Source organism: Lutra lutra, chromosome 12 (assembly GCF_902655055.1).
Source record: "Lutra lutra chromosome 12, mLutLut1.2, whole genome shotgun sequence".
In the NCBI taxonomy this organism is placed as follows: domain Eukaryota; kingdom Metazoa; phylum Chordata; class Mammalia; order Carnivora; family Mustelidae; genus Lutra; species Lutra lutra.
This window is the reverse complement of record NC_062289.1, coordinates 70,812,792-70,835,262: the sequence shown is the minus strand read 5'-3', so window position 1 is coordinate 70,835,262 and position 22,471 is coordinate 70,812,792. Positions and strand designations below refer to the sequence as shown.

Genomic DNA, 22,471 nt, shown 5'->3' with positions numbered 1-22,471 from the left:
ATCCATTCATCTATCAATGGACTTGGGCTGCTTCCATAAATTGGCTATTGTAAATAATGCTTCAATAAACATATGAATAAGTTCTTCATATGTTTTGGATACTAACCTTTTATCAGATATGTTATTTACAAATATCTTCTCACATTCAGTAGGCTGTATTTTAGTTTTGTTGATTGTTTGCTGTGCAGAAGCTTTTTATTTTGATGTACTCCCAATAGTTTATTTTTGCTTCTGTTGCCCTTGCCTCAGGAGACATATCTAGAAAAATATTGCTATGGCTGATATCAGAGAAATAATTGCCTGTGCTCTCCTCAAGCATTTTTAGAGTTAAGGTCTCACAGTTAGGTCCTTAATTCATTTTGAGTTTATTTTTGTGTATGGTGTAAGAAAGTGGTCTAGTTTCATTCTTTTGCATGTAGCTGTTCAGTTTTCTCAACACCGCTTGTTGAAGAGATTCTTTTTCCCATTGCATATTTTTGCCTCCTTTGTTGAAGGTTAATTGTCCAATAATTGTGAGTTTATTTCTGGGCTTTCTATTCCATTCAGTTGATCTATATGTCTGTCTCTGTGTCAATACCATATGTTTTGATTACTACAGTTTTGTACTGTATCTTAAAATACAGAAGTGTGATACCTTCAAGTTTGTTTGTGATCCTTTCAGTTTTTTTCTTCTTTTTCAAGTTTGCTTTGATTATGTGAGGTTTTTTGTGGTTCTATACAAATTTTAAGATTATTTGTTCTAGTTCTGTGAAAAATGCTGTTGGTATTTTGATAGCGGTTGCTTTGAGTAATATGTACATTTTAACAATATTTATTCTCCCAATCCATGAGCATGGAATATTTTTCCTTTTCTTTGTATTGTCTTCAATTTCTTTCACCAGTGCTTTATAGTTTTGAGAGTACAGGACTTTCACTTCCTTGATTAAATTTATTCCTAAGTATTTTATCATTTTTGGCGAAACTGGAATGTTTTCTTGATTTCTCTTTTTGCTACTTCATTTTTAGTATATAGAAATGCAATAGATTTCTGTATATTGATTTTGTATCCTACAACTTTACTGAACTCATTTATCAGTTCTAGTAGTTTTTTGGTGGAGTCCTTAGGATTTTCTACATATAGTACCATGTCATCTGCACATAGTGAAAGTTTAAGTTCTTCCTTACCAATTGGATGCTTTTTATATTTTTTAATTGTTTAATTGCTGTGGCTAGGACTTTCAATACTATGTTGAATAAAAGTGGTGAGAGTGGGCATCTTTGTCTTTTTCCTGACCTTAAGAGAAAGGCTCTCAATTTTTCTCTAGACTGTAATACTTGTAGGTTTTTCATATATGACCTCTATTATGTTGATATGGTCCCTCTAAACTTGTCTTGTTGAGGGTTTAATCATGAATGGATGTTGCACTTTGCCAAATGTTTTCTCTGTTTCTTTGAAATGATCATATGGTTTTTGTTCTTTCTCTTTTTGATGTGTTGTACTATGTTGATTGATTTGTGATAAATGAACCACCCTTGCATCCCAGGAATAAATTGCACTTAATCATGGTAATGATTTTTTAAAAATGTATTACTGGATTTGGTTTGCTAATATTTTGTTGAAGATTTTTTCATCTATGTTCATAAGCATTATTGACCTGTAGTTCTCCTTTTTTGTGGTATTGTTATCTGGTTTTGGTGTCAGGATGATACTGGTCTCACAGAATGAGTTTGAAAGCTTTATTTCCTCTTTTGTTTTTTGGAACAGTTTGAGAAGACTGGGTATTGACTCTTTTTAAAATGTTAGGTAAAATTTACCTGTGAAGCTCTTGGTCCTTGACTTTTGTTTTTTGGGAGTTTTTTGATTACTGATTCAATTTTATTGCTTGTAATTGGTCTACTCAAATTTTCTTTTTCTCCCTGATTCAGTTTTGGGAGTTCTATGTTTCTATGGAGGTTTATCCATTTCTTCTAGATTGTTCAATTTTTTGGCATATAATTTTTCACAATATTCTCTTATAATCCTTTGTATTTCTGTGGTGTGGGTTGTTATTTTCCCTCTTTTATTTTTGATTTTGTAGTCTTGAGTTCTCTGTCTGTCTTTATCTTTTCTTTGATGAGTCTGGCTAAGGTTGACCTATTCATTGTTTATAGCATGTTATTTAACCTCCATGTGTTTGTGTTTTTTTCCAGATTTTTTTCTTGTGGTTGATTTCTAGTTTCATAGCATTGTGTTAAAATGGATGTATGATATAAACTTTTTTGTTGCTGTTGGGGCTTATTTTGTGGTTTAATATTCTCGAGAATGTTCCATTTGCACTTGAGAAGAGTGTGTATCCTGCTATTTTAGGATAAATGTTTTGAATATGTCTATTAGATTCACTTGGTCCATGTGTCATTTAAAGCCACCAGTTCCTTGTTGATTTTCTGTTTGGGTGATCTGTCCATTAATGTAAGTGGGGTGTTAAAGTCCTCTACTATTATTGTATTGCCACCAATTACTTTTATGTTTGTTATTAGCTGCTTTGTGTATTTGGGTGCTCCCAGGTTGGGTTCATAATTATTTGCAATTGTTATATCTCTTGTTGGATTGTTCCCTTTATGATTATATAGTGCCCTTCTTTGTCTCTTGTAATATCCTTTGTTTTAAAGTCAGTTTTTTCCAATGTAAGTACTACTACTCTGGCTTTCTTTTCACTTCCATTTGCATGATTAAATCTTTTCCATCCCTTCACTTTCAATCTGCCTGTGTCTTTCAGTCTGAAATGAGTCTCTTGTAGCAGCTTACAGATGGGTCTTGCTTTTTTATCCATTCTGCCACCCCATGTCTTTTGACTGGAGCACTTAGTCCATTTACAGTCGAAGTAATTATTGATAGGTATGCACTTATTTCCATTTTGTTACTTGTTTTGTGGTTGTTTTGTAGTTCTCTGTTTCTTTCTTCTCTTGTTCTCTTCTCTCATGGTTTGTTGGCTTTCTTTAGCAATATAGTTGGAATCCTTTTTCTTTATTTTTTTGCATACCTATTACTGGTTTTTGATTCGTGGTTACCATTAGGTTTGTATATTACATTTTATGCCTATATAGTCTACATTAAATAATGGTTGCTTAAACTTGAACCCAGTCTTTATTCCTCTCCACCATGTTTCAAGTATATGGTGTCATATCATTTTATTTTGTGAATCTCTTGACTGATTTTTATAAATATACTTATTTTTATTGTTTTTTGTGTTTCTTATTTTTCTTACTTTTACTTTCTTTTCCACTCAAAGAGTGCCCTTTAACATTTCTGGTTTTGTGGTCATGAATTCCTTTAACTTTTGATTATCTGGGAAACCCTTTATCAATTCTGAATGATGGTCTTGCTGAATAGAATAGTCTTATCTGTAAGTTTTTTTTTTCCCCTCTCAGCACTTTGGGTATAACATGTCACTCCCTTTCAGCCTGAAAGTTTCTGCTGAAAAATTAGCTGATAGCCTTATGGGGTTTCCCTTGTACATAGCTGTTTTGTTTTATTCATTATTACTATTATTATTATTTTGCTGCTTTAAAAATTATCTCTTGACCATGGACTCTGAGAAACAAACTGAGGGTTTGGAGGGGAGGGGTTTGGGGGGTTAGGTGAGCCTGATGGTAGGTACTAAGGAGGGCATGTATTGCATGGAGCACTGGGTGTGGTGTATAAACAATGAATCTTGGAACACTGAAAAAATAAAATAAAATTAAAAAAATAAAAATTCTCTCTTTACCTCTACTTTTGGCCATTTTATTTATTTATTTATTTTCAATTGTATTTATTTATTTTTTAGATTTAATTTTATTTTTTCAGTGTTTCAAGATTCTTTGATTATGCACCACACCCAGTGCTCCATGCAATACGTGTGCTTTTTTTTTTTTTTTTAAGATTTTATTTATTTATTTGACAGAGAGATCACAAGCAGGCAGAGAGGCAGGCAGAGAGAGGAGGAAGCAGGCTCCCTGCTGAGCAGAGAACCGGATGCGGGGCTCGATCCCACGACTCCGAGATCATGACCTGAGCCGAAGGCAGCGGCTTAACCCACTGAGCCACCCAGGCGCCCCAATACGTGTGCTTCTTAATACCCACCACCAGGCTCACCCATCACTCCACGCCCACCTTTCTAAAACCCTCAATTTGTTTCTCAGAGTACACAGTCTCTCACCAAACTGTGGAAAGAGCCAAGACGCCCTTCAACAGACGAACGGATAAAGAGGATATGGTTCATATATACAAGGGAATATTAGCCTCCATCAGAAAGGATGAATATCCAACCTTTATATGAACATGGACAGGATTGGAGAAGATTATGCTGAGTGAAATAAGTCAAGCAGAGAAAGTCAATTATTTATTTTTAATTTTTTTGTTTAAATTCAATTTAGTTAACATACATCTATTCCTATGTATTATTAGTTTCAGGGGTATAATTTAGTATCATTTGCATATAACACTCAGTTTCCCCATCCCTCTCCCCACCCCCTCTCCAGCAACCCTCAGTTTGTTTCCTATGATTTAGAGTCTCTTATGGTTTGTATGTCTTTGGAGAAATGTCTGTTCATGACTTCTGCCCATTTCTTGACTGGATTTTTTTTTTTTTTTGGCGGGGAGAGGTGTTGAGTTTGTTAAGTAATTTATAGATTTTAGATACCAATTCTTTTTTTTTTTTTAAATATTTTATTTATTTATTTGACAGAGATCACAAGTAGGCAGAGAAGCAGGCAGAGAGGAGGAGGAAGCAGGCTCCCTGCAGAGCAGAGAGCCTGATGTGGGGCTCGAGCCCAAGACTCCAGGACCATGACCTGAGCCGAAGGCAGAGGCTTTAACCCACTGAGCCACCCAGGCGCCCCTAGATACCAATTCTTAATCTGATAAATCACTTGCAAATATCTTCTCCCGTTCTCTGGGTTACCTTTTAGTTTTTTTCACTGTTTCCTTTGCTGTGCAAAAGATTTTAATCCAGATGAATGCCTAATAGTTCTCTTTGCTCAAAAGACCCCCTTTAATATTTCTTGCAGGATTGGCTTTAGCCAAGACTGGCTTGCAGGCTTCCTTTAGTTTTTGTTTGTCCTGGAAACTCTTTATCTCTTTGTCTATTCTGAATGACAGCCTTGCTGGATAAAGAATTCTTGGCTGTGTATTTTTCCCATTTAGCACACTGGATATGTCATGCCAGTCCTTCTTGTCCTGCCAGATCTCTATGGACACAAATGCTGCCAACCTTATGTGCCTTCCCTTGTAGGTTAAGGACCTTTTGTCCTGAGCTGCTTTCAGGATATTCTCTCTATCTTCGTAATTTGCAAACTTGACTATAATATGTCGAGGTGTTGATATATTTTTGTTGATTTTGGGGGTGATCTCTGTGCCTCCTGGACTTGAATGCCTCTTTCCTTCCCCAGATTAAGAAAGTTCTCAGCTGTAGTTTGTTCAAATAAACCTTCTGTGCCTTTCCTCTGCCCCTTATCTTCCGGGACTCCTATAATACGAATAATATTTCACTTTATGGAATCGTTGAGTTCCCTCAGTCTGCCTTTGTGCTCTAGTAGGTTTCTTACCCTCTTCTTTTCTCAACTTCCTTATTTTCCATCATTTTATCTTCTGTATCACTGATTCTCTCTTCTGCTTCTTTCATCTTCATTTTTATGGCTTCCACTTGGGACTGCATCTTGGTAATAGCATTTTAAATTTTGGCCTGACTAGATTTTAGTTCTCTTTATCTCTACAATAAGGGATTCTCTAGTGTCTTTTATGCCTTTTTCAAGCCCAGTTAATATTTTTATAATCATTGTTTTAAATTCTAGTTCAGAATTTACTTATATATGTTACTTATATATGTATTGATTAAATCTCTGGCAGTGAGTACTCCCTCCTCTTCTCTCTTTTGGGGTGATTTTTCTCCATCTTATCATTTTGTCCAGAAAAGAAAGGAAGAAAGAAAGAGAAAACAACCAAAACAACAGTAAGCAGCAGTAGACCTACAACAACAACCCTCCACTAGATCCTGGGTGTGTTTTGGTCTCCTTGTTAAAAAAAATTAGGTCCCAAATAAGAAAGAAAGACACACACACACACACACACACACACACACACAATACAATGTAAGAAAAAAAATTTTTAAAGTATATATAAAAATAAAAATTAAAAAAATAAAAAAGAACTAAAAAGAGAAAATAACTGAAAAATAATACTAAAAAGACCAAAGAATAAGAATACAAAGAATGCTATATACTCTTTTCCCCAAGAGCTGAAGCTTTGCAGCCCTCAATGATCAGTAAACTTGGTGAGAGTGAGTTGTTTGTGCTGGTCTTTTGTGGGAGGGGTCTGTTGCCTGAATTTTCAGGTGGACTTCCCTAGTGGAAAAGAGGCTGCAGTGAGCAGAGGCAGAGCTCAGAGTAAGTGGTCCCAGACTCTACTAGCTGGTGCTGTTTTGTTCCCTGAAGGCTTTCAGCACTGATGGGTGGGATGAATATACCTGTGTCCTGTTCTGGAACCTGGAGCTGAAAATTTGCACCCGCCCTCTTCAGTGAGCCCTCACAGAAAGGCAACCAACTCACCTTGTCTTCCTGGTTTCTGTCAGAACTCTGTGTTCACCTGGTTTGTGACCAAGTGTTTGTTTGTTTGTTTGTTTGTTTTATCTTAGGCATGTGAGTGAGTTTCAAAACTCCAAATTTTATGGACTCTGGCAGTGTGGACCACTGTTCCTTCCAGGGGAATGGGGGGCATCTCATGAGACTTCTGCCTTTTGCTGGACCCCTCCCAAGAATGTGGTCACATGACCATTCAGTGGTTCATAGTTTATGACAACATAGCAGAAAGCCAGCACCTAGAGTTGTTCTCAGCCGGCTTCCCCACTCTTATGCCAGGGAAGTAAGCCACACAGGCACCACCTGTTTTTCTTAAGACCCCAGGGATCCTCTGACCTCACTGTCACACTTAGGATTCTGTCCTGCTTCACCACCTGAGCACCTTTAAGCCAGGCACATCCCCCACCATAGAAGACTTCTAAAAGTTTTGTTGCTTATAATGCTTTTTGGTAGCCTCCTTAAGCAGGGTCCCTCCTCTCTGCTATATCCTCAGCTATATCACACCAGATTCAAGTCTCCACACCTCCTGTCTTCCAAACTGTGGTTCACTGGTAAACTTGCAGCATTTGTTTTCTCAGATCTCTGATTTCTCAGGTGTTCAGAATGATTTGATAACTATCTGGTTGTATCTGAGGGACAAGACAAACAGGGTCCCTTTACTCCTCCACCATCTCGACTCCTCTACATTTTGCCATTTTAATTACTATGTGTCTTGGTGTGGACCTCCCTGGGTTGATTTTGTTGGAGGTTCACAGTGTTTCCTGGGTCTGGATTTCTGCTTCCTTCCTCAGATTCAGGAATTTTTCAGCTATTTTATTCTTCAAATAAAATTTCTGGCTCTTTTTTTCTTTCTTCTCATTCTGGGATCTCTATAATGCAAATGTTATTACACTTGATGGTGTCTCTGATTTCCCTAAGCCTATTTTTATTTATTGTTATTATTATTAATTACTATTATTATTTTTCTTGCTCCTGTCCAGTTTGATTGCTTTCCATTACTCTGTCCTCCTGGTCACTGATCTTTTCTGCTTCCTCTAGTCTACTATTCATTCCCTCTAGTGTATTTTTAATTTCAGCTATTAGGTTCTTCATCTATGATTGGTTCTTTTTTGTTTTCTGTGTCTTTGTTAAGGGTGTCACTGAGGACCTCCACTCTTTCTCAAGTCCAGTGAGTATTTTTATGACCATTACTTTAAATTCTCTATCAGGCATATTACTTATCTTCATTTTGCTTAGGTCTCTTGCTGTGGTGTTGTCCTGTTCTTTCATTTGGGACATATTCCTCTGTCTCCTCATTTTGTCTAATTCTCTGTGTCTGTTTTTATGTATTGGGAAATCAGCTATGTCTCCTGCTCTTGAAAGTAGTGACATTATGAAGAAGAGGTCCTGTTGTGCTTTGTAGTTCAATGTCCTCTGTTCACCAGAATGGAACTCATCCAATCTTAACTCAATGTGAGAAGGCAGGATAGTGCAAACACATAGTGTGGGATTTGGACTCAAGAAGAGCTGGGGTTGAATCCTCACTTCTATACTCCTTGTGCAAGTGATTCCATTTTTTTTTTAAAGCTTAGGTTCTTAATATAAAAGCATTCTAAATGATAGCCTATGCCTTATAGTACTGTTGGGAATATTGAAAAAGATAATGCTTCTTTATAAGAATTGACTATAATTATGACCGTTATGATTGCTACTAAGGAAGAATTTTCTGAGTTGATATGAAAAGGGTGAGCAGCATGTGTACATCTATCAGAGATTCTGTAAAGGAGATTCCCGCTGGCTAGAAAATTGGCTTAGTGACTTCTGAGGTTCATGGCAACACTTGAATTCTGTTGTTTCTTGGTCAACTCATGGTGAAAACAGATGGAAGGCCCTGGCTCATTAAAGTAAAATAAATTAAGATCTCTTGAGGGCTTTTATAGATAATGGATGTCACCATCTCCATTATCTGAGAAACAGGAGCATGAAGCTGTATCTTCAACCCCATATTGTTATCATCACTGTCATTGTCATTATGATTGATTATGATATGATCATGACATATTTTAATTATGAATACCTTACTCTAGTGATTAATTTAAGCACCATATCTTACTTGTAAGGTAGATAACACAAATATAATTCTTCCAACTTTACAGATGGGGAAAATGAGATATAAAGACTTTCTCAAGGCCACTCAGATAACCACTCATTTCTCCCTTGGGCTGGTCAGTGAGTCCAACAATTGTTATTCCTTCTCCATGATTCTATTTTGGTGAGATGGCCAAAGTGGAGGGGTACATGGAGACTTACCTCTCTTTTATATGTGCACGAAAGAAAAGAGAATAGAAGGACACTATTACTTCTTGACATCTATTACACACTGGGCATTCTCTCATAAAATCTTATAATGAAGAAGGTATTATTTATCCACGTTTTACCTGAACTTGAAAATAAGACAGGTGAATTAGCAAAATCAGAAACCTGAGTTTTGGTTCTGGTATATGTATGTGCTTAATTACTAAGGTTATTTGCAATTCTAAAAGTTTGTGACTCTTAAAAATGGGAGCGTACAGATCAGTTGTCTCTGACTACAGTGTTGAAAACACAGTAGGCTTGATTTCATATCTAGTCAACTGTAGACCTGGGATTCCATTAATGCCACACCTTGGCTCAGAGTAGAGAATAAGTTCCCTTGGTGGGCACCCACTTTGAATGGCAAGACCAGTTAGGTGGTTTGATTCAGCAATATTGTTATGCAACATCAGATCTTAAGCTCTGGAAGTGTTCATTGTTGCTAGCCTATATCAGGGAGTATTCAGACCAATCATTACCACATGGTTGGATCTGTTGTAAAGATTTGGAACTTTTAGGTGTAGCTAGTATGCTCCTGAGTCATGCAAGTCTCACTGCTTTCCAGTGATGTGGTAAACAGATATAATTTTGTGATTCAGGTATATTATGTGATTCAGAGGTAGATTTTCCATGTTGTTCTATGTCATAGTTTCCCAGCCCATTGTTAACATTTCTTCTCATAGACTATTATTTCCTGGTTGATTCTGACTTTTCTAAATCAAAATGTATTTGCATTGGTCTTGTAGAGATAGGCTTAATTTAGTTGATCATAAAGATGGAGAATGCATCTATTACCATCGTCTTATAATTAAGTTCATTCAAATATTTTATACCATTTCCATCCTTGCAAATAAGAAAATTGGGAAATGTCTGCAGACTGCAAATGTTTCCCTTTTGTGGTGTCTTTTCTGAAACCTTTCCTTGTACCTCCTTCTTCTGTATCTAACCATCCTTTTTTACCTTTTCCCTGACACAGAAGTTCCTGAGGAGAAAAAAGGATGCTTCAGGCAAGCCTATGACCTATTCTGTGGCTTGGACCAGCAGAAGGGCCCCAAGATGACAAAGGAAGAGGAGGAAGCTATGAAGCTAAAGATGACAGACACCTCTGAGAAGCCTTTGTGGCGAACAGTAGTGAACATCAATGGCATCATCCTGCTGGCTGTGGCTGTTTTCTGCCATGCATTTTTTGCCTGAGCCTTGCCTTCTGTGGCAGGTTGTATTCAGGAAGGCCAGACTTTTTACTCTGCCTCCTTTAGTTCTATTCTGTGGTGTTAAGCTGGTGGTAAATGAGTTTTTAATTTGTAAAAAAATTACAAAATTGTAAATTTTGCCTTGTTGATAAGTGGTACAGCTGTAATTACTAGGCTAACTAAAGAAAATAATTAATTTGCTGTTAACTTATGTGTTTGAGGCCAGTGTGATATCATCAGCTGTCCATATTAGAGCTGCAGAAGGAAAGCCCAACTCAGTCATGTCCAGGAAAATAAGCACCAAGAAAGAAGCCCTGCCATGTGTGATGCAAGTTTTTCTCAGGTAGATTCAGAATGTCAGTGTTGTTTGTGATTATTGAATATTATTTTAAGATTGTGATCTCCCTGGCTCATGCTCTTTTCCCTTCATGACCTTCTGCCGATCTTTTCTTAAGAAAAATATTTACCCTCTCATCATATCCTTGCCAAGTTTTTCCTGGCACAAGAAAAATCAATCTGATAAAGAGATGAAATGCATTGAAGCTGAAGATGGGAACTTGATAGGGTCCCTGTCCTGGGTGCTTTGCTCTTTGAAGGGAAAGCATGAGGATGGCAGGACTTACCCCAAATGGAGGAACCCAGGCACCAGCCTTAGGCCAGTATGGAAAGTGGATAATCTTGAGTCAAGGGGATTTTCTGGCTTTCTTTAAAATGTCTGTTGTGAGTTCTTTATGTTTGAGATTTCACTTGTCATTTGCTTTGTCTAGAATGTCTTGGGCACTCAGCAATGCTTATGGACCAAAGGGATGATTTGGGCACTTACTTATAAATACTTGCTTTATTTTTATGTAAGCCTGGCCCTTGGTTAATCTGTGTGTGTGTGTGTGTGTGTGTGTGTGTGTGTGTCTGCACGAAGTACCCAGTACACATTCTGATGACTTTCATCAATTGGAAGGCATTTTCTAGAGGCCACTCTTCCCCACAGTGTGGATGTTGACAAATGAGCTTACTGATCTATCTCACATAATAGAACAAATGTACCTCTTAGGGCATCTGTCTTCTCAAAGCAGCCACACTCTCCTGTAACATGGTAACAATTATCCCAAGATTCTCCTCTCCATGAGTTCATGTGACCACAGACTTTCCTTTTTGGGGTGTTTTAAGTGGTGATCATCTATTGACCAAAGTTAGGGTAGGTGATCTCTGTTCTGAGCGGTAACATTGAACACTTTCAGTTGACAGAAGTATATTTGTTCAACGTAGGGAGACGTTTTAAAATATAATTGTAATTAATTAATTAAATTCTTTTAGTCCCACCTGTGAAATCTCAATTATGTTGTAATATAAACTTTGAAATTAAGAAAAATTTAAAGAGCTGGAATATGAGATTCTGTGTTGCTGAGAGTGCTTTCTAGGCATACAAATGGTTCAACAGACAAAGGGATGGCTTGTTCTTTTAGAAGGTAAGACACTATTTGATATACCCTCCATATTGCCCTTAAGTGAGGCACAGAAGAGGCAAACGTGGAGAATTTCATGTGGCTGGCATTACTCAGCAGACTCAGTTTCATGTGAAGTTTGTGGTATTTTTGAGCTTTGAAAAGATAAAGGGAAAGGATTGAAAGCAGGTGGATGAAATGAACACAAAGTAGATTGTCCTGGATTAAGTTTCTGGCATTGCCAATGATTCATGTGTATATTGTGGTAAATTATTTTGCCTCACCTGTGTATTTTTCTCTTTGAAAAATGGGGACCTTGGTGCTTATAGCATCTACCTACCTCCTCTGGATGTGACTAGATCACTTTATAAAGGGTATGAAAGATACATACCTGAAAGATGCGAAACAGATGTTATATCAAGCTTCATTTAGTCCCATAAATTAAAATGCATTACTTTAATGCTAATAAAAAATATTAAAAAATGTAACATCCGGGTTTCCTGTTTTCTAGATATTCTTTTTTTATTTTTTTATTTTTTTTAAAATTTATTTGATAGAGATCACAAGCAGGCCGAGAGGCAGGCAGAGAGAGAGAGGAGGAAGCAGGCTCCCTGCCGAGCAGAGAGCCCGATGCGGGGCCCGATCCCAGGACCCTGGGATCATGACCTGAGCCGAAGGCAGAGGCTTAAACCCACTGAGCCACCCAGGCACCCTAGATATTCTTTTTTTAAAAAAAAGATTTTATTTATTTATTTGACAGAGAGATCACAAGTAGATGGAGAGGCAGGCAGAGAGAGAGAGAGAGAGAGAGAGGGAAGCAGGCTCCCTGCTGAGCAGAGAGCCCGATGCGGGGCCCGATCCCAGGACCCTGAGATCATGACCTGAGCCGAAGGCAGCGGCTTAACCCACTGAGCCACCCAGGCACCCTCTAGATATTCTAAGTACTGACCATGCATATGGTAAGCTTTAGTTGGCACAAGATGTGGATTAGGAAATAGGATCCAAAAAAAGGTGAGAATGGAGTCTGGCAAATTGAATAAAAGGTAGCAAAGGAGATGATGTCAACCTCAAGATCTCTAGTAAATATGAGGTAATTCTACTTTCAATGCATAATGTCTTTTTAGGACAGACTAAGTCATTTGGGTGACCAGGGGCCAGTAAGGAGTACAGAAGAAGTATAAAGGAGTACAAAGAAGAGCTACTTTTTCCCTCCTGAAATGGAAGATGGGTATAGAACTGAAAAATCAATAAATCCAACAGGAGATCAAAGAGAAGAAGAGCAGCAATTCTAGAAACTGAAAATCAACCACTTTCTGAAAGGTAGAATGTGCGGAGAAGTGAATCCAAAGCGACGGGAAGATAGACCATGGGGAGAGGGGCTGGCTGCAAGCAAGCAGTGGAACAATGGAGCACAAAATCAGAAGTTTTAAAAGTCTGCTCCACTGAGGGACATTGCTCCAGAGGCTAAGCAGGGGTGGAGCTCTTGCGGGGACAGCGTGGTCTCAGGTCCTGTGATGTCACAGAAGGATTGGGCATGCCTGAGTGTAGCAGAACTCACAGGTATTAGAGAGGGGAAGCTGACTACAGAGATGGAGCTGAGGAGTGAGCTCTCAGCTTGGAGTTACCTTAAACTGTGATCAGTGGCACAGTCAGGCCACTGCTCTTTGTGGCAGATCTGGGGAGACCTCCCTGGAGGAGCAGAGCAGCAGAAATCTGCAGGGTTTGGAGACTCCAAACAGGGCTGTGTGCCAGAGACAGAAATGCTTGGTCACAGGCTGGGTGAGTTTGGAGTTTGGCCAGAGACCAGGGAGAAGGGTGTGATTGAGTGCTTTTCTCTGAGAGTGTGCTGGAATATGGCCAGAGACCGGGGAGACAAGAGTGATTGAGTGCTTTTCTCTGAGAGTGTGCTGAGGAGTGTGGATCTAGCTCTTGGCTCCTCTCGGCCAGAGATCAGGAGGCCGTCATTTTCATTCCTGTCCTCCAGAGCTCTACAGAAAGCATTCAGGGAACAAAAGCTCCTGAGAGTGAACCCGAGCAGATTACTTAACCCAGTCCCTGGCAAGGGCAGTACAATTCTGCCTTGGGCAAAGACACTTGATAATCACTGCAACAGGCCCCTCCCCCAGAAGATCAGCAAGAACATCAAGCCAAGACCAAGCTCACTGTTCAAGGACAAGAGTGGAATTCCAGAGGAGGGGAGAGCAAAGCATGGAATGCATGGCTTTCTCCCCATGATTCTTTAGTCTTGCAAAGTAAATTTAATTTTTTAATTTTTTTTATTCTTTTAATTTTTATTAAAAAAATTTAAAAAATTTTTTAATTAAAATTTTTAAACTTCTACTGTATCCTCTTTTAACTTTTAAAAACTAGCTTATCTTAAGAATAACTTTCTTAAAAATCTTTTTGAAAATTCATTATTATAGTCATATTTTATCCTTTATTGTATCTAACTTTCTTTTTGTATACATATAGAGTTTTTCTTTTAAAAGATTTTGGGATACAACTTCTTCTAATTGATCAAAATATACCCTAAATCTAGCATAGGGCTTTGTTCTAGTGTTCAGCCTGAGCAAATTCTCTCCGCTTTCTTTTTCTTTCTTTTCCCAACCAACTTATCAACTCCTTTCTTAGAATTTATTTCTTTATTTTTTATTTTTTTATAAGCATATAATGTATTTTTATCCCCAGGGGTACAGGTCTGTGAATCGCCAGGTATACACACTTCACAGCACTCATCTTAGCACATACCTTCCCCAATGTCCATAACCCGCCCCCCTCGACCCCCACTCCCCCCAGCAACCCTCAGTGTGTTTTGTGAGATTAAAAGTCACTTATGGGGGCACCTGAGTGGCTCAGTGGGTTAAGCTGCTGCCTTCGGCTCAGGTCATGATCTCAGGGTCCTGGGATCGAGTCCCGCATCGGGCTCTCTGCTCGGCAGGGAGCCTGCTTCCCTCTCTCTCTCTCTCTGCCTGCCTCTCTGTCTACTTGTGATCTCTCTCTGTCAAATAAATAAATAAAATCTTTGAAAAAAAAAACGTCACTTATGGTTTGTCTCCCTCCCAATCCCATCTTGTTTCATTTATTCTTCTCCTACCCCCCCAATTCCCCACATTGCATCTCCACTTCCTCATATCAGGGAGATCATATGACAGTTGTCTTTCTCCAATTGACTTATTTCACTAAGCATGATACCCTCTAGTTCCACCCACGTCATCGCAAATGGCAAGATTTCATTTCTTTTGATGGCTGCATAGTATTCCATTGTATATATATACCACATCCTCTTTATCCATTCATCTGTTGATGGACATCTAGGTTCATTCCATAGTTTGGCTACTATAGACATTGCTGCTATAAACATTCGGGTGCACGTGCCCCTTCGGATCACTACGTTTGTACCTTTAGGGTAAATACCCAGTAGTGCAATTGATGGGTCATAGGGTAGTTCTATTTTCAACATTTTGAGGAACCTCCATGCTGTTTTCCAGAGTGGTTGCACCAGCTTGCATTCCCACCAACAGTGTAGGAGGGTTCCCCTTTCTCTGCATCCTCACCAGCATCTGTCATTTTGATTTAATTTTAGCCATTCTGACTGGTATGAGGTGGTATCTCATTGTGGTTTTGATTTGTATTTCCCTGATGCCAAGTGATGTGGAGCACTTTTTCATGTGTCTGTTGGCCATCTGGATGTCTTCTTTGCAGAAATGTCTGTTCATGTCTTCTGCCCATTTCTTGATTGGATTATTTGTTCTTTGGGTGTTGAGTTTGCTACGTTCTTTATAGATTTTGGACACTAGCCCTTTATCTGATATGTCGTTTGCAAGTATCTTCTCCCATTCTGTCAGTTGTCTTTTGGTTTTGTTAACTGTTTCCTTTGCTGTGCAAAAGCTTTTGATCTTGATGAAATCCCAATAGTTCATTTTTGCCCTTGCTTCCCTTGCCTTTGGCGATGTTCCTAGGAAGAAGTTGCTGTGGCTGAGGTCAAAGAGGTTGCTGCCTGTGCTCTCTTCAAGGATTTTGATGGATTCCTTTCTCACATTGAGATCCTTCATCCATTTTGAGTCTATTTTCGTGTGTGGTGTAAGGAAATGGTCCAATTTCATTTTTCTGTATGTGGCCGTCCAATTTTCCCAAAACCATTTGTTGAAGAGGCTGTCTTTTTCCCACTGGACATTCTTTCCTGCTTTGTTGAAGATTAGGTGACCATAGAGTTGAGGGTCTATTTCTGGGCTCTCTATTCTGCATTGATCTATGTGTCTGTTTTTGTGCCAGTACCATGCTGTCTTGATGATGACAGCTTTGTAATAGAGCTTGAAGTCCGGAATTGTGATGCCACCAACTTTGGCTTTCTTTTTCAATATTCCTTTGGCTATTCGAGGTCTTTTCTGGTTTCATATAAATTTTAGGATTATTTGTTCTATTTCTTTGAAAAAAATGGATGGAATTTGCTAGGGATTGCATTAAATGTGTTGATTGCTTTAGGTAGCATAGACATTTTCACAATATTTGTTCTTCCAATCCATGAGCATGGAACATTTTTCCATTTCTTTGTGTCTTCCTCAATTTCTTTCATGAGTACTTTATAGTTTTCTGAGTATAGATTCTTATCCTCTTTGGTTAGGTTTATTCCTAGGTATCTTATGGTTTTGGGTGCAATTGTAAATGGGATTGACTCCCTAATTTCTCTTTCTTCTGTCTTATTGTTGGTGTAGAGAAATGCAACTGATTTCTGTGCATTGATTTTATATCCGGACACTTTACTAAATTCCTGTACAAGTTCTAGCAGTTTGGGAGTGGCGTCTTTTGGGTTTTCCACATATAGTATCATATCATCTGCGAAGAGTGATAGTTTGACTTCTTTTTTGCTGATTTGGGTGCCTTTAATTTCTTTTTGTTGTCTGATTGCTGAGGCTAGGACTTCTAGTACTGTGTTGAATAGCAGGGGTGATAACGGACATCCCTGCCGTGTTCCTGACCTTAGCGGAAAAGCTTTCAGTTTTTCTCCATTGAGAATGATATTTGCGGTGGGTTTTTCATAGATGGCTTTGATAATATTGAGGCATGTGCCCTCTATCCTTACACTTTGAAAAGTTTTGATCAGGAAGGGATGCTGCACTTTGTCAAATGCTTTTTCAGCATCTATGGAGAGTATCATATGGTTCTTGTTCTTTCTTTTATTAATGTGTTGTATCAAGTTGATTGATTTGCAGATGTTGAACCAACCTTGCATCCCAGGAATAAATCCAACTTGGTCGTGGTGAATAATCCTTTTAATGTACTGTTGAATCCTATTGGCTAGTATTTTGGTGAGAATTTTTGCATCTGTGTTCATCAATGATATTGGTCTCTAATTATCTTTTTTGATGGGATCCTTGTCTGGTTTTAGGATCAAGGTGATGTTAGCCTCATAAAATGAGTTTGGAAGTTTTCCTTCCATTTCTATTTTTCGGAACAGTTTCAGGAGAATAGGAATTAGTTCTTCTTTAAATGTTTGGTAGAATTACCCTGGGAAGCCATCTGGCCCTGGGCTTTTGTTTGTTTGGAGATTTTTCATGACTGTTTCAATCTCCTTACTGGTTATGGGTCTGTTCAGGTTTTCTATTTCTTCCTGGTTCAGTTGTGGTAGTTTATATGTCTCTAGGAATGCATCCATTTCTTCCAGATTGTCAAATTTGTTGGCGTAGAGTTGCTCATAGTATGTTCTTATAATTGTCTGTATTTCTTTGGTGTTCGTTGTGATCTCTCCTCTTTCATTCATGATTTTATTGATTTGGGTCCTTTCTCTTTTCTTTTTGAGAAGTCTGGCCAGGGGTTTATCAATCTTATTAATTCTTTCAAAGAACCAGCTCCTAGTTTCGTTGATTTGTTCTATTGTTTTTTTGGTTTCTATTTCATTGATTTCTGCTCTGATCTTTATGATTTCTCTTCTCCTGCTGGGTTTAGGGTTTCTTTCTTGTTCTTTCTCCAGCTCCTTTAGGTGTAGGGTTAGGTTGTGTACCTGAGACCTTTCTTGTTTCTTGAGAAAGGCTTGTACCGCTATATATTTTCCTCTCAGGACTGCCTTTGTTGTGTCCCACAGATTCTGAACCATTGTGTTTTCATTATTATTTGTTTCCATGAATTTTTTCAATTCTTCTTTAATTTCCTGGTTGACCCATTCATTCTTTAGAAGGATGCTGTTTAGTCTCCATGTATTTGGGTTCTTTCCAAATTTCCTCTTGTGATTGAGTTCTAGCTTCAGAGCATTGTGGTCTGAAAATATGCAGGGAATGATCCCAATCTTTTGATACCGGTTGAGACTTGATTTAGGACCAAGAATGTGATCTATTCTGGAGAATGTTCCATGTGCACTAGAGAAGAATGTGTATTCTGTTGCTTTGGGATGAAATGTTCTGAATATATCTGTGATGTCCATCTGGTCCAGTGTGTCCTTTAAGGCCTTGATTTCCTTGTTGATCTTTTGCTTGGATGATCTGTCCATTTCAGTGAGGGGAGTGTTAAACTCCTCTATTATTATTGTATTATTGTCGATGTGTTTCTTTGATTTTGTTATTAAATGGTTTATATAGTTGGCTGCTCCCATGTTAGGGGCATATATATTTAAATTTGTTAGGTCTTCTTGTTGGACAGACCCTTTGAGTATGATATAGTGTCCCTTCTCATTTCTTATTATAGTCTTTAGCTTAAAATCTAATTTATCTGATAGAAGGATTGCCACCCCAGCTTTCTTTTGATGGCCATTAGCATGATAAATTATTTTCCACCCCTCACTTTAAATCTGGAGGTGTCTTTGGGTCTAAAATGAGTTTCTTGTAGACAGCATATTCATGGGTTTTGTCTTTTTATCCATTCTGATAACCTGTGTCTTTTGATTGGGGCATTTGGCCCATGTACATTCAGGGTAACTATTGAGAGATATGTATTTAGTGCCATTGTATTGCTGGTAAGGTGACTGTTACTGTATATTGTCTCTGTTCCTTTCCGATCTACTACTTTTCAGTTCTCTCTTTGTTTAGAGGGCTCCTTTCTATATTTCCTGTAGAGCTGGTTTGGTGTTTACAAACACTTTTAGTTTTTGTTTTTCCTGGAAGCTTTTATTTATTTTTTTAAAATTTTATTTTTTATAAACATATATTTTTATCCCCAAGGGTATAGGTCTGTGAATCGCCAGGTTTACACACTTCACAGCACTCACCATAGCACATACCCACCCCAGTATCCATAACCCCACCCCCCCTCCCAACCCCCCTCCCCCCATCAACCCTCAGTTTGTTTTGTGAGATTAAGAGTCACTTATGGTTTGTCTCCCTCCCAATCCCATCTTGTTTCATTTGTTCTTCTCCTACCCTCTTAACCCCCCATGTTGCATCTCCTCTCCCTCATATCAGGGAGATCATATGATAGTTGTCTTTCTCCGATTGACTTATTTCGCTAAGCATGATACCCTCTAGTTCCATCCACGTCATCGCAAATGGCAAGATTTCATTTCTTTTGATGGCTGCATAGTATTCCATTGTGTATATATACCACATCCTCTTTATCCATTCGTCTGTTGATGGACATCTAGGTTCTTTCCATAGTTTGGCTATTGTAGACATTGCTGCTATAAACATTTGGGTGCACGTGCCCCTTCGGATCACTACGTTTGTATCTTTAGGGTAAATACCCAGCAGTGCAATTGCTGGGTCATAGGGTAGTTCTATTTTCAACATTTTGAGGAACCTCCATGCTGTTTTCCAGAGTGGTTGCACCAGCTTGCATTCCCACCAACAGTGTAGGAGGGTTCCCCTTTCCCCGCATCCTCGCCAGCATCTGTCATTTCCTGACTTGTTCATTTTAGCCATTCTGACTGGTGTGAGGTGATATCTCATTGTGGTTTTGATTTGTATTTCCCTGATGCCGACTGATGTGGAGCACTTTTTCATGTGTCTGTTGGCCATCTGGATGTCTTCTTTGCAGAAATGTCTGTTCATGTCCTCTGCCCATTTCTTGATTGGATTATTTGTTCTTTGGGTGTTGAGTTTGCTACGTTCTTTATAGATTTTGGACACTAGCCCTTTATCTGATATGTCATTTGCAAATATCTTCTCTCATTCTGTCAGTTGTCTTTTGGTTTTGTTCACTGTTTCCTTTGCTGTGCAAAAGCTTTTGATCTTGATAAAATCCCAATAGTTCATTTTTGCCCTTGCTTCCCTTGCCTTTGGTGATGTTCCTAGGAAGATGTTGCTGCGGCTGAGGTCGAAGAGGTTGCTGCCTGTGTTCTCCTCAAGGATTTGGATGGATTCCTTTCTCACATTGAGATCCTTCATCCATTTTGAGTCTATTTTCGTGTGTGGTGTAAGGAAATGATCCAATTTCATTTTTCTGCATGTGGCTGTCCAATTTTCCCAACCCCATTTATTGAAGAGGCTGTCTTTTTTCCATTGGACATTCTTTCCTGCTTTGTCGAAGATGAGTTGACCATAGAGTTGAGGGTCTATTTCTGGGCTCTCTATTCTGTTCCATTGATCTATGTGTCTGTTTTTGTGCCAGTACCATGCTGCCTTGATGATGACAGCTTTGTAATAGAGCTTGAAGTCTGGAATTGTGATGCCACCAACTTAAGCTAATAATTTCCAGTAAATTCACAAAAATGTTGATAGTTTCCAGTAAATTCACAAAAATATTCAAAAAATATTTAAAATATTATTTAAGACATAAGATAATGATTTCTAGGAAATTCACAAAAATATCTACAACAGACATTTGTGGCTCACCTCCCCTCAACCATTAGGAAATATTTCTATTTTCCTTGAGGTCAGTAAAGTGAGGTTGGGAGGTCACTGTTTTATAGATGAGGAGGTCACTACATGAGGCAGAATTGGAAGAGGCATTCCTTCTAAGTGATAAACTCTGGAAACAGAAAGCAAGAATAAGGTAGGGCAATCTACTAGGTGAACTATAAATAATTTTTTTAGACCAAATCCTCCTAGTTTACACACACATATAGAGTCAGCTCCCTGGCTTTCTAAATTGACTGTTTCTTTATTGACACAAAGAAATAACAAAAGCTAAAAATCAGGTCTGTAGTCATCTCATATGATAAAATTACCAATTTCTTTCTCCCTTTTGAAATTACCTCCCTTTTAAAACACACTAAACTCAAAAAGTGGAAAAAATCAATAAAATTATCCTTTGCTTAATAAATATTTAGTGGCTCAGATAGACTTCAGGCAAAATAGCCATGGACAAAGACAGCCACTGCCAGGAGGAGAATGGCATTGACATTCACTATAGTTCTCCATAAAGGCTTCTCAGATGTGTCTCTCAGCTTCTTTTTCTGGGCTTCTTCCTCCTCTTTGCTCAGTTTGTGTCCTGTCTTCTGCAAACCACAGAATAAGACAAAAGCTTTCCTGAGGCATCCACGGGGCTCCTCAGGATTATCTGAAACAACAAAAAAAGGACAAACAAATGATCACAGAACATGGGAAATAAAACCTCTGTAAATGTAGTACAGATGACTGTAATGAATGATTACAGCCACTTTTAAGTGTTAGAAGAATCTTTGAGAAAAACATAGATAACTTTGATTATATAAAAAGAGAAAACTTTTGCATTGCATAAAGTTCAATAAAGTAAAAACAAGTGACAAACTGGAGAAAAATATTTGCGTCTTATACCATGAAGGGTTTAATATTCTTAATATACAATGGACTTTAAAAATAAAGAAGACTTCCATTAACTCCATGTAGACACATATGCATACATAGATAAAGTTATTAAATTCACTCAAAAAAGAGAAATTTGAAAGGATATAGATGTGACTATATCTATCTATCTATCATTTAACTATCTATAGAGATATATATAAAATACAATATTACTCAACCATCAAAAAGAATGAAATCTTGCCATTTGCAATGACTTGGATGGAGCTACAGTGTATTTTGCTAAGTGAAATAAGTCAGTCAGAGAAATAGAAATATGACATGATTTCACTCAGATGTGGAATTTAAGAAACAAGACAGATGAACATGGGGGAAAGGAAAAAAAAGAGAAGGAAGCAAACTATAAGAGGCTAAATCATAGAGAACAAACAGAAGGTTGTTGGAGGGGTGGTGGGTGGGGGATGGCCTGAATGGGTGATGAGTATTAAGGAGGGCACTTGTTATGTTGAGCACTGAGTGTTATATGTAAGTGATGAGTCACTAAATTCTATACCAGAAACCAGTATTACACTATACATTGACTAACTAGAATTTATTAATTTTTAAACTAATAAGTTTATTTTTAATTTATATAATAAACACACTCTGTCTTAAATAAACATACTCTCTCTTAAACAAATAAATAAACAAAAAATAATAAATAAATAAATAAATCACACTCTCTCTTAAATAAACTATTATTTATTAATAATTTATATAATAAATTCATTTATTATTAAAGATATTATTTATGCATTTGACAGAGAGAGAGAACACAAGCAGGAAGAGCAGCAGGCAGAGGGAAGGGGAGAAGCAGATTTCCCATTGAGCAAAGAGCCTGATGTGGGGCTCGACCCTAGGACCCTGAGATCATCACCTAAGCCAAAGGCAGATGCTTTACTGACTGAGCCACCCAAGTGCCCTAGAATTTATTAATTTTTAAAAAAGATTTTATTTAATTATTTTAAAAAGAGAGAAAGCACAAGTGGGAAGGGCAGAGGGAGAGAGAGAGAATTTTAAGCAGATGATGCACTGAGCACAGAGCTCCACACCGGGCTCAATCTCATAACACTGAGATCATGACCTGAGTCAAAATCAAGAGTTGAACAATTAACTGACTGTACCACCCAGCCACCCTGACTAACTAGGATTTAAATAAAAACGTGAAACAACAAAAATATAGAACTTTGAAATAAAATGATACTGAGATACCACTACTCATCTGTCAGTGACAAAAATTTAAAAATTTCAC

The 22,471-nt window shown here is 38.0% G+C and overlaps 2 protein-coding genes across 3 annotated transcripts in view; one reads left to right on the top strand and one right to left on the bottom strand.

The window, feature by feature from the left end:
* The window catches only part of LOC125082451 (sodium/glucose cotransporter 1), a 70,775-nt gene extending 58,754 nt beyond the window's left edge, over positions 1-12,021 (top strand). Inside the window, exon 15 of the mRNA XM_047698132.1 lies at positions 9,881-12,021. Within this exon, the coding sequence (XP_047554088.1) occupies positions 9,881-10,098 (218 nt within the window). The 3' untranslated portion in view covers positions 10,099-12,021. The remainder of the gene's footprint in view (positions 1-9,880) is intronic.
* An 8,516-nt stretch (positions 12,022-20,537) lies between these two features.
* The window catches only part of LOC125082514 (solute carrier family 5 member 4), a 66,720-nt gene continuing 64,786 nt past the window's right edge, over positions 20,538-22,471 (bottom strand). For both annotated transcript variants that reach the window (XM_047698236.1, XM_047698237.1), the window contains one exon: positions 20,538-20,956. In XM_047698236.1, the coding sequence (XP_047554192.1) occupies positions 20,742-20,956 (215 nt within the window). In that variant the 3' untranslated portion in view covers positions 20,538-20,741. The remainder of the gene's footprint in view (positions 20,957-22,471) is intronic.